This window comes from Hemitrygon akajei, chromosome 23 (genome assembly GCF_048418815.1).
Source record: "Hemitrygon akajei chromosome 23, sHemAka1.3, whole genome shotgun sequence".
Taxonomy (NCBI): Eukaryota; Metazoa; Chordata; class Chondrichthyes; order Myliobatiformes; family Dasyatidae; genus Hemitrygon; species Hemitrygon akajei.
Genome location: NC_133146.1, coordinates 23,132,007 through 23,147,625, shown reverse-complemented (window position 1 = coordinate 23,147,625; position 15,619 = coordinate 23,132,007). Strand labels below are relative to the sequence as shown.

General features: G+C 39.7%; 1 protein-coding gene across 2 annotated transcripts in view; it reads left to right on the top strand.

The window, feature by feature from the left end:
• Nucleotides 1-15,619, top strand: part of sirt1 (sirtuin 1) — a 41,385-nt gene that overhangs the window by 13,186 nt on the left and 12,580 nt on the right. For both annotated transcript variants that reach the window (XM_073027212.1, XM_073027213.1), the window contains exons 6-10: nucleotides 3,303-3,455; nucleotides 10,767-10,914; nucleotides 11,653-11,732; nucleotides 12,207-12,393; nucleotides 13,625-14,212. In XM_073027212.1, coding sequence (XP_072883313.1) covers nucleotides 3,303-3,455; nucleotides 10,767-10,914; nucleotides 11,653-11,732; nucleotides 12,207-12,393; nucleotides 13,625-14,212 — 1,156 coding nt within the window. The remainder of the gene's footprint in view (nucleotides 1-3,302; nucleotides 3,456-10,766; nucleotides 10,915-11,652; nucleotides 11,733-12,206; nucleotides 12,394-13,624; nucleotides 14,213-15,619) is intronic.

Genomic DNA, 15,619 nt, shown 5'->3' with positions numbered 1-15,619 from the left:
TATGGAAAAAGACAGGTCTGGTCCTCAGGTTGAGATTCTAAATTGGAGAAAGTCCAATTTTAATGCTATAAGAAAGGATCTGGCAAATATGGATTGGGACAGGCTGTTTTCTGGCAAAGGTGTACATGGTAAGTGGGAGGCCTTCAAAAATGAAATTTTAAGAGCACAAAGAGTACAAAGCTTGTGCTTATCAGAATCAAAGGCAAGAATAACAGATTTAGGGAACTTCAGTTAAGGAAAAAAGTGCATAACAGGCTTAGACAAGTAGGAACAAATGAGGTACTTGAGTAGTATAAGAAATGCAAGAGAACACCTCAGGAAATCAGGAGGGTGAAAAGAAGGCATGAGGTTGCTCTAGCAGACAAGGTAAAGGAAAATCTTAAAGGGCTTTTGCAGATATATTAAGAGCAAAAAGATTGCAAGGGACAAAATTGGTCTTCTGGAAGATCAGAATGGTAATCTATGCATGGAGCCAAAAGAGATGGGAGAGATCTTAAATGGATTTTTTTTTTGCACCTATATTTACTTGGGAAATAGACACAGAGTGTATAGAAGTGAGGCAAAGCAGCAGCGAGCAAAGTTATGGACTCTATACAGTTTACAGAGGAGGACGAGTTTGTTGTCTTGTGGCAAATCAGGCTGAACATATCCCCAGGGCCTGACAAGGTGTTCCTTTGGACTATGTAGGAGGCAAGTGCAAAAATTGCGGGAGCTGTAGCAGAGATACTAAATCATCCTGAGTGACAGGTGAGGTACCGGAGGATTGGAGGATAGCTAATGTTGTTCCGCTGTTTAAGAAATCCTCTAAGAATAAACCAGGGAATTACAGGCCAGTGAGCCTGACAACAGTATTGTTATTTGAAAATTATTTGAAAGTATTCTAAGAAACCAGAGGACTCAGCATCAAAATAGAAGGGCGTCCTTTTAGAACGGAGATAAGAAGGGATTTCTTTAGCCAGAGGGTGGTGAATCTGTGGAATTCATTGCCACAGGTAGCTGCAGAGGCCAAGTTCTTATGTTTATTTGAGGCAGAGGTTGATAGATTCTTGATTGGTCAGGGCATGAATGGATACGGTGGGGGGAAGGCAGGAGATTGGGGCTGAAAGGAAAAATGGATTGGCCATGATGAAATGGTGGATCAGAGTAGATGGGCCAAATGGCCATGTTCACTTGCTATATCTTAGTTTTCTGAGACTGGATACATGGGTATTTGGATAGACAGGGATTGATTAGGGATAGTCAGAATGGCTTTGTGTACAGTAGGTCATATCTAACCAATCCTATAGAGGTTTTTTTTTGAGGATGTTACCAGGGAAGTTGGTGAAGGCAAGGCAATGGATGTTGTCTATGTAGACTCCAGCAAGGCATTTGACAAGGTCCCACATGGGAAATTGGTCTAGAATGTTCAGTCACTTGGCATTCAAGATGAGGTAGTAAATTGGATTAGACATTGGCTTTGCAGGAGAAGCCAAGGAGTGGTTGTAGGTTGGTTGTTGCCTCTCTGACTGGAGGCCTGTGGCTGGTGAAGTGCTGTGTCCATTGTTGTTTGTCTGGATTAGCAAATTTGCAGATGACACTAAGACTGGGAGGGTAATGGACAGTGAGGAAGACTATCAAAGCTTGCAGCAGGATTTGGACCAGCTGGAAAAATGAGCTGAAAAAATTGACACGAGGAGTGTGGTAGAACACAGGGATCTGGGAATACAGGTCCATAATTCATTGTAAGTGACGTTACTGATAAATAGGATTGTTCAAAAAGCTTTTGGCACTTTGGCCTTCATAGATCAAAGTACTGAATACAGGAGTTGGGATGTTACCTTGAAGTTGTATAAGATGTGTGCAGTTTTGGTCACTTACCTATAGGAAAGGTGTAAGATTGAAAGAGAAAAGAAAATTTACAAGGATGTTGCTAGATCTGGAGGAACTGTTGTAAGGAAGATTGAATAGCTTAGAACTTTACTCACAGAATATTGAAGGGAAATTTGATAACGGTATACAAAATTGAGGGATATAGATAGGGTGAATACAAGCGGGCTTTTCTCCTCTGAGGTTGGGTGAGACTACAGCTAAAGTCATGGGTTAAGGGTGAAATGGTATGAGTGTGAAATGAGTTGCCAGTGCAAGTAGTAAATGTGATTTCTATTTCAATGTTCAAGAGAAGTTTGGATATGTACATGGATGGATGGGTGGTGTGGGCGTAGGTCAATGGGACTAGGCAGTTTAAATGATTTGGCACAGACTAGATGAGCCAAATGGCCTGTGTTTGTGCTGTAGTTTTAAATAACTATTTAAATTTAAAAAAATTTAAATCCACAGTGGAGATCACTTAATTATATAATAATTATATAACAATCTGCAGATTAAAATGATAGCATCTTCTCCTCGCTGACAATCAACACTGGTGCACCTCAGGCGTGTGTGCCTAGCCCACGGCTCTGCTCTACTCTATATCCATAACTGTGTGGCTAGGCATAGCTCAAACATCATCTGTAAATTTGCTGATGATACAACCATTGTTGGTAGAATCTCAGATGGTGACGAGAGGGCATACAGGAGCGAGATATGCCAACTAGTGGAGTGGTGCTGTAGCAACAACCTTGCACTCAACATCAGTAAGACAAAAGAGTTGATTGTGGACATCAGGAAGGGTAAGACGAAGGAACACATACCAATCCTCATAGAGGGATCAGAAGTGGAGAAAATGAGCAGTTTCAAGTTCCTGGGTGTCAAGATCTCAGGACCTAACCTGGTCCCAACATATCAATGCAGTTATAAAGAAGGCAAGACTGTAACTATATTTCATTAGGAGTTTGAAGAGATTTGTTATGTCAACAAATACACTCAGAAACTTCTATAGATGTACTGTGGAGAGCACCCAGGGTATGCCCTTTTCTCACTGGCATCAGATAGGAGGTACAGAAGCCTGAAGGCACACACTCAGCGATTCAGGAGCAGTTTCTTCCGCTCTGCCATCCGATTACTAAATGGACATTGAATCCGTGAACACTACCTCACTTTTTAAAATATATTATTTATGTTTTTTGCCGGATTTTTAATTATTCAATATGCGTATACAGTAATTGATTTACTTATTTATTAGTATTATTTTATTTTTTCTATATTATGTATTGCATTGAACTGCTGCTGCTAAGTTGACAAATTTCATGACACATGCCGGTGATAATAAACCTAATTCTGAATAATAACAGAAACTCTGGGTTATTGGGGGAGGGGGGGGAATAAAATGAACCTACCTTTTACCTGCAGTTGGTCAATAAATTGGGCTTAATGCACTTTTCTAGGTTTCTGTTTCATGTGGAATACCAGACTTCAGATCAAGAGATGGGATTTATGCTAGATTGGCAGTAGACTTTCCAGACCTTCCAGATCCTCACGCCATGTTTGACATTGAATACTTCAGAAAAGACCCTAGACCATTTTTTAAGTTTGCAAAGGTAAATATCTTAATGATTCTGAACTTTCTAGAAACTTGATATCATTTAAAGTGAGAGGCAGAACTAAGCAAAAAGTTGAAAGTTAAATAATGCTTAAAAAACAGTTATTTTCCAATTACACTTAATCAGTGTAAACATGTAAATATCTAATAGGATTTATGAACATGAATGAGTGGTAATTGTACTTCTTGAGGGGGGGCGTGGTCTCCCTCATTTTTTAATTTCCATCAATGCTATTAACTGTTCCATTCACCTTGTGTGCACCTCCAATCATTTCAGTGACACTGTTCCATTCTGATTTCAGTTTTTGCTATTGTTGACTTCACCCTTTCTCAAATACTGTTTTCCACCATGCTGGGATGCTCAGCTGCACACTCTACGACTTATCAATATGCCCATGGAGAATGACGGAATATTCAACTCTATTATATCTCATCTCAATCAATTCAACTGGATTAGCTGTCATCGCTAATATTTTTCCTAATATTAATAAAGAAAGGAATTAAACCTTCCTTTGTCTTGAAGCTGATACACCACTTTATTCTGTTTTGAAGTGATCTAATTGTTGGCTCTCACTGTCATATGATTTGAAGAGAGTTACAGTATATGAAACTTAGCATTGAACCCTTTTTGTGATCTTTCCCCGTGCTTGCTGTTTCATTTCCAAAATCACCTGTCTGTTACTGTTTATGGCATTCCTTCCCAAGCTCTAAATGACACCATTATCTATCTGTTCATGGCTAGCTGTCTTCAGTTTTTCTATTTTCTATCTTCTCATTTCCCCTGGGTGAAGTATCCTTCCTCTTTTATTCATTTTTCAGAATGTGGGCATCATCGGCAACACCAGCGTTCATTGCTCATCCCCACGTGTTCAGGAAAAGATGGTGGTGACCCATTTTCTTGAACCACATTGGTTCTTCTAGAGAAGGGAAGGGAGTCCCAGGATTGAGGAAAGTTGTTATATTTCCACATTGGGATTGTGTTAGTCTTGGAAGGGAACCTTCAGTGGTGTTCCAGCTTGACTGTTATCTTTGCCCTTCGTAGCGATAGACCTTTGGGAGGTACTTTCTGTATCACCTAAACAGATAACTTTATAGAATAGAACAGTGCAATGTTAGGCCCTTTAGCCCTCAGTGTGCTAAGCTAGTAATGCCTAATTAAACTAATCCCATACTGACTGCACATGGCCTATATCCCTCCATTCTCTGCATATAAGAGCCTTTTAAATGTCTCTATCATATGTCTTCACCAAAATGGTTGTTGCAATGCATCTAGTGTGTAGTGGGTAGTGCTTGTCATTCTCACTTTCAGCTTCCACTGCTGGCTGGCAGTCTTGCAAAAAGCCAAACGTGTAAGTCTCTCCCCACCAGTACATAGCCTCTCCAACAGCAAGCCTCATGTAGTGCCTCCTCGCTGGTGACACACAGAAACTGTACTCCTTTTGGACTCAGGCTGAACTACAGGGGACTGGCAGGAGGTCTGGCCCCTGTACACGTAGCACACAAGCCCACCACCCTGGTGCTTGTGAACGAGATCCCCAACTATGGGTAAATAGCCGCACTGCCTCGTGGGCAACCTCGAGAGTGATGAAGGCTACGGGAGTAAACCCAGACGGCAAATCTGGAGTGGAGCCCACAAGGAGAATGGACATCCGTCTGGCAGCGCAGCTGGTGCCACATACTGCTTCATAAGCTTTCCTTTGGACTACACTGGTGAGGCCGAGAGGGGGATCGTGACGACTGGGCATCTCAGGATCTCCATACCTTCTGCCCAGGCTTGTGATGATGATCATCACCCATTGTCCTTCGAGACAGACGGATGCCAGCCACCACTGTGTCTTCACCATCACTGCTGACAGTGCATTTCAGATACCTTCTACTCTGTTTCAAAATAAAACTTGCCCTGTATATATCTCCTTTGAGCTTTCCCACTCTTGCCTTAAATGCATGCCTTTTAATATTAGACATTTCAACCTTGGGGAGAAAGTTCTTCATGTACACCTCTCACAATTTTATAAACCTCTATCAGGTTGCACTCAGCCACTGCTAAACCTGAGAAAACAACCCTAGTTTGTCCAACCTCCCCCTTATAACCCATGCCAAAAATGAATGCAATACTCCAGATGTGGCCTATGCTGAATTTTTAAAAGATGCAACGTAGCTTCCTCACTCTTGAATTCATTGCCTCAGTTAATAAAGGCAAGCATGTTATATGTCTTTACCACCCTTTCAACCTGTGTGGCCAGTTTTAGGGAAGTGTGGACATGGATCACTCTATGTAAGTGCTGTTAAGGATCATACCATTATCTGTGTACTTTTTGCATTTGATCTTCTAAAGTACAGCACTCCCACTTGCCTGGATGAAACTCCATCTGCCATTTATCGACCCATGCCTGCATCTGGTTTGTATCCCACTGTATCCTTTGGCACTGTTCTACAGTATCCATAATGCCACTAATCATGGTGTCATTTGTAAGTTGACTAGCTCACCCATCCCTGTTTTTATCCAAGCCGATCATATGTATCATAAACAACAGATTTCTCTGTTAGGAATCCTGTTGAACCCTGATTGTCACAGACCTCCAGCCTGAATAAGATCTATCACCCACTACCCTCATTCTCCAATGGGCAACCCAATTCTGAATCCAAATGGCTGAGTCACCGTGAATCAGTGTGTGTTGGAGATGATATACAATGCAGCCAATATGGTTGTTATTGTAGTGGATGTTTTAACAATGCTCAGTTTTGTTCTGAATGCAGTTCATTTAGTGGAGTGGTTGTGGAGGAAGGGCATGCGATGAGCACAGGGAGCATCGGGATACAAGCTGATCTAGCCCTTTGTTTCTACTTTTACTACTACAATTGTATGAATCTTGAACAAGTAGATTGAAAAGATTGTAAAAAAAGAATGTTTCAAGAGGGTATGTTGATGAGCCACTGCCTTAAACTGCTTTGGTCATTCTAGTGAAGGGCAGGGAGTTCCATATCGAAGGAATTCTGGTAGTTCTCCCACATCAGGATAATGTGCACTTCTGTGTTTTGGAAGGGAACCTGCTAGTAATGTTCAGATGAAGCATCTGCTGATTGGGGGGAGAAAAGTGAAATAGGTTTATTCCCTCCTTCTTCCCTCTATTCCCCCATTGCTTTTGTTTTGCTCACAATCACAGCACAGCTTTCATCCTGGGTGTGAAAGCCCATTTGTCACAAAGCATTGAAGCTTATATCCTAGTTTCTGATTCATCGTGGTTTTGTCACTCAGTGCATCATAAAGTGATTTGACCCATTGAGAGACTGGCATTTCTTTGTGAAGCAATCCTGACAGTCCCATTCCTCTGCTGTATGTCCATGACCATGCAGATTATTTTCACATGAGACTCTATATTCAATTTTCTTTCAAAAGCCCTGATTGATTCTCCACTCGCCATTTGTCTATGGAGAATAATATCACTTCTGTTTCCACAATACCAATAATTGGTCTATGAAGTTCCCATTCCGTTCCATCACAAGGCATTCTTGTACAGGTACTTTTCTCCTTCCTTTTGGTTTTGTTACAGCGAGCTGGAACAACAAACGCCTATTGGTTAGCTGACAGCCAATCCCAGGCTGCATTTCATTGATTGGTCATTGTTCCTGTCAATATCTTGAATGTTCTTTAGTAAACCATTTAAATAGTAGTGCTTTGCAATGTTTTTTTTTGTAGTTGTGCGGTTTTAATGAATGAAGGTTTATTTTGTATTTGGGCTTTGTTCTGTTTCTTGGCTTCAGATTTCATTAGTATTTATAAGCAAGTACCGTAGATTCCGGATTTTAAGCCGCTACTTTTTTCCCACATTTTGAACAGCTTTGAACTTTGCGGCCAATAATCCGAAGCGGCTAATGCATGATTTTTTTCATGCCGCCTCGTAAACATTTTGCCTCATAACAGTAGACCAATAAAATTGATGAGTAGTTCACAGAGGTCCAATGAAATTGTACGATAAATCAAGCGCACTTTCACAATTAAATTATTGTAAATCAGTCATTTGTACTCACCCTCATCAACATGGAAAACACTCGAAGCATTGTGCTGCCTACTTAGTTTAAACTATATTTGTTTTCTGTACTACATCGCGGGATGCTATGACGTCACACCCGGTTTCGCGGTGTCTTGTGGGAAAATGCCGGTTTGCGATAAACGGAAAGGAGGGGGGGAGCGCATTACGCGAGCGGCTTTGGATCTGAGCGAACTCTGCTTTTAAGTTAAAGGTGATCAATAACTTTTCCTGGTAGGCTGCAATATATATATTTTTTTACCAGTCGTTAGGAGATATTGGAATGTTGTTCAGTAAAGAAGTATACGCAACGTATATTTAAAAGTAGCCGCGTACGGGCACGGTTCGAAAAAAAGCATTTGCAATATGTATTTGTTTTTGTTACCATATGGATTTAATTAAAAGTTAAAAAAATCCTCACGTGTAATATCTTTCTGTGTAAATATCTCATATTACAACGTGGGACACCTGCGGCCGAAAATCCGGTGCGGCCTAAAATCCGGTGCGGCCTAAAATCCGATGCGGCCTTTACAATTAAAAAATTGATTTTATTTCTAAAATTAGAGCCAGCGGCTTTTAATCAGGTGCGCTCTGTAGTCCGGAATCTACGGTAAACACAACAAATTTGTTACAAGGTGCTCTATTGGCAAATTTCAGCAAAATGCTTGCACATAATTTTACTACAGCAGCAAGCTCTATTTGAGGCTGAAGTTAATTGAAACTTTGACCAGCATGTTATCAGTAAGTCCAATGACATCAGTGTCAAATGCTGAACAGAACTCGTGTGAGTCAGTTGTTGCGTCCATTACCAACTTCCAGTTCGATGCTGCTTCAGGAGTTCCATTTGAATTGTAGTTCAAACATTACAAAGATATATTCCAGGTCGAGTTCACCAGTAAAGATGACTTCTGCCTAAGAACCCATGTGAGCTATTGTTTGACAAAATTCTGACAGCTAACAAGCATTCTTGGAGAGCAGTCATCCCTCTTCATTGTTTGTTACCATTGCCTAAAAGTCATTCAAAATGACCCTATTGACTTCATTGCATATGGCAGTTTTATCAATTGCGAATGTGAAAAGTTCAAGCTGGGTAACAGTTCAAATCTGATTTTTATTTGTGGACTTCAGACACCTGGCAGTGCTGACATTTGCAAACGGCCTCTGACCAGACTAGAGCAAAATCCTGATGTAACACTACAAGTGTTCACTGCAACTTGAAACATGATTCCAACCTGGTCAGACTCAACCATGTCAATGCAGTTTCCAGTTGCCCAGACATCATCGCTCAGCAGGTCTCCAAGCAGCTAGACACAGCTTGTTGGAATCGTTGTACTTGGAATTATGCAAGAAACTGCCAATGCAAGAAACACATGTGCAGCAAATGCCAACGCTGTGGCCAAAACTTTTTTCGTCCTTCACTGTCTTCAGGGCAAGTGAAACACAAGGACAAGACATTTCAAAAGCCATCAAAATCTACAAGAAGTCTAATGGTCACGTTCAAGGTTAACAGGAGACAGTACATCAGTGTATTTATCAACAATCAGCTGGTTAAGCTACAACCAGATACAGCATAAGACATCACCACTCTCTCCAAATGCACATGGCAGGCACTTGTATCCCCACTGGTCAAGTTAATCCATCACTCCGCTTGCAGTTCAAGTAGAACCCTTCATCTGATTGGCAAACTGCACTGCACAGTGAATCATGGAGTCACCATTCCATCAGCCTCTTCCGGTTTTTTTCTTTGCCTGGTGACTTACTGTGTAAAATACCGTAGATTCCGGACTACAGAGCGCACCTGATTAAAAGCCGCTGGCTCTAATTTTAGAAATAAAATCAATTTTTTACTTGTAAAGGCCGCACCGGATTTTCGGCCGCAGGTGTCCCACGTTGTAATATGAGATATTTACACAAAAAGATATTACACGTGAGGATTTTTTAACTTTTAATTAAATCCATATGGTAACAAAAACAAATACATATTGCAAATGCTTTTTTTTGAACCGTGCCCGTAACGCGGCTACTTTTAAATATATGTTGCGTATACTTCTTTACTGAACAACATTCCAATATCTCCTAACGACTGGTAAAAAATATATATACTGCAGCCTACCAGGAAAAGTTATTGATCGCCTTTAACTTAAAAGCAGCGTTTTCGCTCCGCCGCTCCCCCCCGCCGTCCCGTTTATCGCAAACTGGTATCCCACAAGACGCGGCAAAACCGGGTGTGACGTCATAGCATCCCGCGATGTAGTACAGAAAACAAATATAGTTAAAACTCTTCTAACTTTAACTAGAAAATGAATTACTAAGCGAAAATATTATAAACTAAATAACTGCCATAAAGGCAGCACAATGCTTTTCTTTGAGTGTTTTCCATGTTGATGAGGGTGAGTACAAATGACTGATTTACAATAATTTAATTGTGAAAGTGCGCTTGATTTATCGTACAATTTCATTGGACCTCTGTGAACTACTCATCAATTTTATTGGTCTACTGTTACGAGGCAAAATGTTTTCGGCGGCATGAAAAAAAATAATACATTAGCCGCTCCGTATTAAAGGCCGCAGAGTTCAAAGCTGTTCAAAATGTGGGAAAAAAGTAGCGGCTTAAAATCCGGAATCTACGGTACTCTAAGAAAATGTAGAAATGCCAGCTGTCTCCCTTGACTGATTTAGTGAAAGTGTGATCAGTTGGGTTTTTGTAACATAAAACCAAAAGACGATGTATTATAATTGCTGCTGTGCTTAAGTCTTCCACCAAACCAATGTGGACTCTGACCTAAGACGTGAATTTATAAGGTGTCTTTCACCATCTTGTGAGATTCCACAGGTAATGATGTACAAAAAATCACTGTTACTTTCTTTACACAGTTCCAAGTAACATCACTAGCAGATAATCTGATTTTAGATGGTGGAAGATAAATGTATATAAGAAAAAATCTTCTTCATTAGTCAAAACCTTGGTTTAGTATTTTTCTCACAAGTGGCATATCCAGTGGAGCAGCACTGATGCTGCACCATTGTGTCAGTGTGGAGTTTTTCTTGAGTGCTTGCTTTGGATTTGTGTGCACAATCCTGTGACTGAGCTATGACACTGAGATTCAATGGTAAGTGAATATTCAGTGAAAAATAGTTGGTTAATAACTCTCTTGAGGAATGTATTAGTGTTCCACATAGTTTAAAATTGGACTAATCAGAAGCCCACTAGATTAACTTGTTCTGCAAGATATTCCCGGAATGTGTATTAGACAATAATTCTACCTGTTTTTATTTCACAGGAGATTTATCCTGGTCAATTCCAGCCATCACTTTGTCACAAATTTATAGCCTTGCTGGATAAACAAGAGAGACTACTTCGGAATTACACCCAGAACATAGATACCTTGGAGCAGGTTGCTGGCATTCGTAGGATTGTTGAGTGCCATGGTTAGTAGTGGATAATATCTGGATTAAAATAACTGAACGAGTTTTCTTTCTCATTAAACTATTACATATTTTAATATGGGTATCTGTTTTGGTGTTCAAAATCTAACCGAAAATACTGGTTGGAGTACATATGGTTTATTTTAACGTGCTGACAAAGATCTTTCTGTTCAAGTATATGGTTACCTGGCTTCATTTATTGCACTGTGTTTAAAGGCTGGTATTTTATAGGAATTGGGCATAAATGCCCCTACAGCTGTTTCTCTGGGGGGTGGGGTTCAGTGGGGAAGATGAGATAATTGTGGATCCACATTGTTTCCTAATGAATGGTCTAACATGACTTGGTTTCTTTGCACTTAGATGCTGTATAATATGCTGAATATGCCCTGCATTTTCTTTTCTTATTCCAAATGTAATTTTAGAGTGCAGGGCAAGATACATCCCGATGTGCTCTCAAGTTAAACTCAGCAAAGTTCATAGCTTGCCAAAGGAGAGTCAGCGGCAGGATTTTATTTTGTTTTTTATTTAAAAAATTCTTACTTGGGGAGGAATTTTCTATATTTCTGGGAAGCTGATGTACATTCTAGGAAAGAAAAGGATACTGGCCAACCTTTCTGGGATACTATCAGATTTATTTAAAGCTTTGGACTTCCTTTTTATTCCTTTTAAAATTACTGTTAGTAATTTTTCTCTTGAACTATAAACGTTATGGTTTTACTGTTATCTGAAATTTTTATTTAGGTTCATTTGCGATGGCTTCTTGTCTGATGTGCAAATACAAGGTTGATTGTGAAGCAATTAGGGAAGAAGTATTCAATCAGGTAATTTGTTTCTGAAGTGAGGGAATTGAAATCACCAGTCTATTGCCTGTTGAATCAGGAATTGTTTTCCTTTTGCTGTACTGATGATGAAGAAGAAGGTGGGAATTGATGTGTGTTGTTTCTTGTCACAGAGCTGGAGTAGGCTGCCTGATTTCATCATGCAATGTGTGTAGTTCTTATATTAACTACTGGGAGATGTGCAAGTCTCCAATGAATAATGCATTCAGTTAATCCTGTACGTTAGGGATTCAATAAATATGGATGCTAGTGGATGATGGGGGCCAAAGAGCTGCATTTTACCCAAATTAGTGGACTGCTCCGGTACACTATTTGTGGTGGCTGCCTGAATTTTACATTCAGATGGCCAGTACTGTAGCATAGCATGATTGCCATGCACCAGTTGTTGAAAAATATGTAAGTAAGCTGTGTGCACAATAGTCTGTAGCACGGAACTAACTAGTGTGTTTTTTAAAGGTTGTTCCCCGTTGTCCAAAGTGCCCGCCGGAAGTTCCTCTTGCCATAATGAAGCCAGATATAGTGTTTTTTGGTGAAAACTTACCTGAGCAATTTCATAGGAGTATGAAGTATGACAAAGATGAAGTTGACCTCCTAATTGTAATTGGATCGTCGTTAAAAGTCCGGCCAGTCGCCCTCATACCAAGTAAGGTTCCTAACCTCGTAATTCATCTTATAGGATATACCACAAATAATTTGATGCAGTATATTAATGTTGTAATGAATATTGGTATCAATGTAAAATGCTCCACCTAGCTCTCAAAATTATAGTGAACCAGCATCTTGATTGGCAGAATCCAACAAATATTTAATAATATATTCAAATATTGACATTAGTAAAGCAATAATGTATGATTTAGTGCACAGTAATTTCATTTCTTGTTCTTAGACGGTGCAAACTCACATACTGTGGTAAATATTTACTTGTCAAGTATACTGCCTGATGTTGGATGCATGCCACATGCTTTTAATGACTCTTGTTTCAGTCAAGATTTTAAAGCAACTTCTGGAATATGGTGACTGGTGTTTTGGTTTTGTTCTATGAGAGGGATTTTTTTTTTTAATTAGTTCCAGCTATGATTAAAGGTAAAACTTGTCCTGACTTCAACACACATGGTTATCAGCCAGCATTGTGCATGGACAAGAGCTCCATTCTTGCTGACCCCGCAGATTGAATCAGTCCAGGTGAAATGAATCAAACTGTGACTCCTGCACATCTAAAATAGTGTGGAATAAGGATTATATTTTGTTCAGTTTTGACTCAATATTCTGTACCATGTTAAGGAAATATCAGCAAAACTATTGCACATTTATTTTGGCTTTAAAATAAAGGTTATTTGTACATAACTTGTTTACTAAGCTACTTTAGTCTGAAATTCCAAATAGCTGTAAATAAATGCAGGTGCTGGAACCCTTCAAATAAAAAAATTAGAGCTGGAAATATCAAGGATGTCAATCAATGCATGTTGAAACCAATTAAAATTTGAAGTATAGCAACAAAAAATCAAGCACAGAGATTAAAACCAATTCATAAATTTAAAGAACTCTGCAGAAAAATGTAGGGAATTAGGGACAGTTTCATGAAAGTAGTGTAATCAAAATTCATCCCATTCTAAGAATTGTGTGTACATGCTTGAAGTATCAGGTCTTACTAAACAATGAAACAAGAGTAGGAAAGTTGTTCAGGAAATGGCTGTTCATCAGCTGGCATCAATGTTCTTTTACCATAAATTCCTGGGATTAAGAACCTGTGCATTTAGAAACGCTGACTTTTCAGTGCATGGTGATTATTTTGAACAGTTTAATGCACAATTCTATATTTTAACATGCAAAGGTTATTTACCTCAATCTTATTTTAATGGATGATTTATTTTCAGGTTCTATACCCCATCATGTGCCTCAGGTGCTGATCAATAGGGAACCCTTGAACCATCTTAACTTTGATGTGGAGCTTTTGGGTGATTGCGATGTTGTCATTAATGAGCTTTTTCATCGTTTGGGTGGAGAGTTTGAAGAGCTTTGTGGCAAACCAGTCAAACTTTCAGAAATCACAGAAAAACCCCCTCGAATTCAAAAAGAATTAAGTTATCAGCCTTGTGATCTCCCTCCTACTCCGCCAGTATTAACAGAAGGTTCTAGTTCATGTGAGCAAGAAATGGAAAACTCCAAGTCAGCAACAAGTAAAGATTCCGCAGATACAAGTTGTGAGCCTGTTGTGGAACCTACAACAAGTTGTACAAAGGAAAACACAGCAGAATCTGAATCAGAAACAGTTCACGTAAAGGAGAGTACAACTGCTGACACCTCTGGGAATTGTGGCAGTGATCAGCAAATTACTCAGGCTCCTGAAAGTTGCCCGGACAGTGAGCATCATGTTCAAAGTGACATAAGAAATGTGAAGGAAACTCTCAAAAAGGGCTGGAGCAGCAAATTTCCAAAAGAACAAATCAGCAAGCGATTGTCTGGTAAGACAAATTGCCCATGTAATCCTGAATTTACATTTCGTGTGTGTAGCTAAGTCCTAATAGATTTTAGAGCATAGATGCCAATGACTTCTGAATTAAATAAATCGTGTGAATGCTTTAATGGTCAAAAAGCCATTATGCATATAGGTTGGAGTACATTTAGACAGGTTACCCCAACATACTGCTGCTGATCCGGTACTGTACTTCATGATGGACCCCTAATGAGTGCAACAATTCAAATGGGTGGTAGTTGTAGTGCAGACAATATTATTGCATGAGTTCTTCATGCATGCTGATGTGAATTACTTTTTAATTGGGAATGTTAATGTGTATGAGATCAGATTATTTGGGAAGGATAATAGTGAAATTCAGCATCCCTGGGAAAGAAACCACATTTGGGACTAGGCTAGTGGATTGCCCAGCAAATTGTTTCCTATGAACTGTGTGCGTCTAAATTGTATGAAATGAAAGATTGATTTATAGCACCCTTAGTGTGATTGTCTTGTCTGTTTTCAACTTTTTCTGTTTTATTTCCCATTCCCTAAACTCTACCAGGACCACTCTACTCCTTTCCTGTTCTGTTCACTTTTTGCTAGCTAGAGGGCAGAAAATATTTCTAAGGCCTTAGGCTCTTAAAAATGACAATAAAGAACATGTTATCCCTTTATTGTGGGAAGAGAGCTTTGTTGTATTCTTCCCTCTGAAGTTGGCATTATTTGCCTGGTGTCGGCTTCGTTCTTGGTTGAGTCTACAGTCAAAATCTTGAACGATACTCGGAACCTGCACATCTTTGGATGCTGGCGTTTGCCTGCCCTTATGCAGCTTAAATTCTCAGTCCAGTGAGAATCCTACTGGGAATCTGACTACAGCTAGAATGCATCCCAGCTCAAGGAAATGAATTGGGTTTAAGGCAAGTGCAGAGAGGTAAAATACAAACTAATTATCAGTTTTCTCCCTTTACCAAGTCCTCCTAACCTGCCTGTCTTGAGCACTGCTCTGCTTGGCTGTAACGATCACTGCTTTGATGCTAGCGAAGTGTTTTATCCAGGGTTAGTTGTGATTAATTTGTGTGCAGAATTTCATGGGTATTCTGTTGGAAGTCATGTTCAATCAATATTTCCCCTTTATTCCTCTATATCACTTGATCCCAAATGCCATGCAGAACAAGGGATTGAGTTAGTTTGATCCAACTATGGTGAATCTGGTTCTATGAACAGGTTGATTGAGGGTGAGTTTCAAGATGTTGAGATGCTGGTACTGTTGCTCAAGGCTGCTGATTTTAAGGGTTTTAACATGGCTGTTAAATGCAATACCTGTCTAGATGTGAATTAACACTCGGCATCTCTGCTGTAAAGATGTATCTCCACCACACCATACTCTCCCCAAATCAGGGTCAGAGACCCTTTT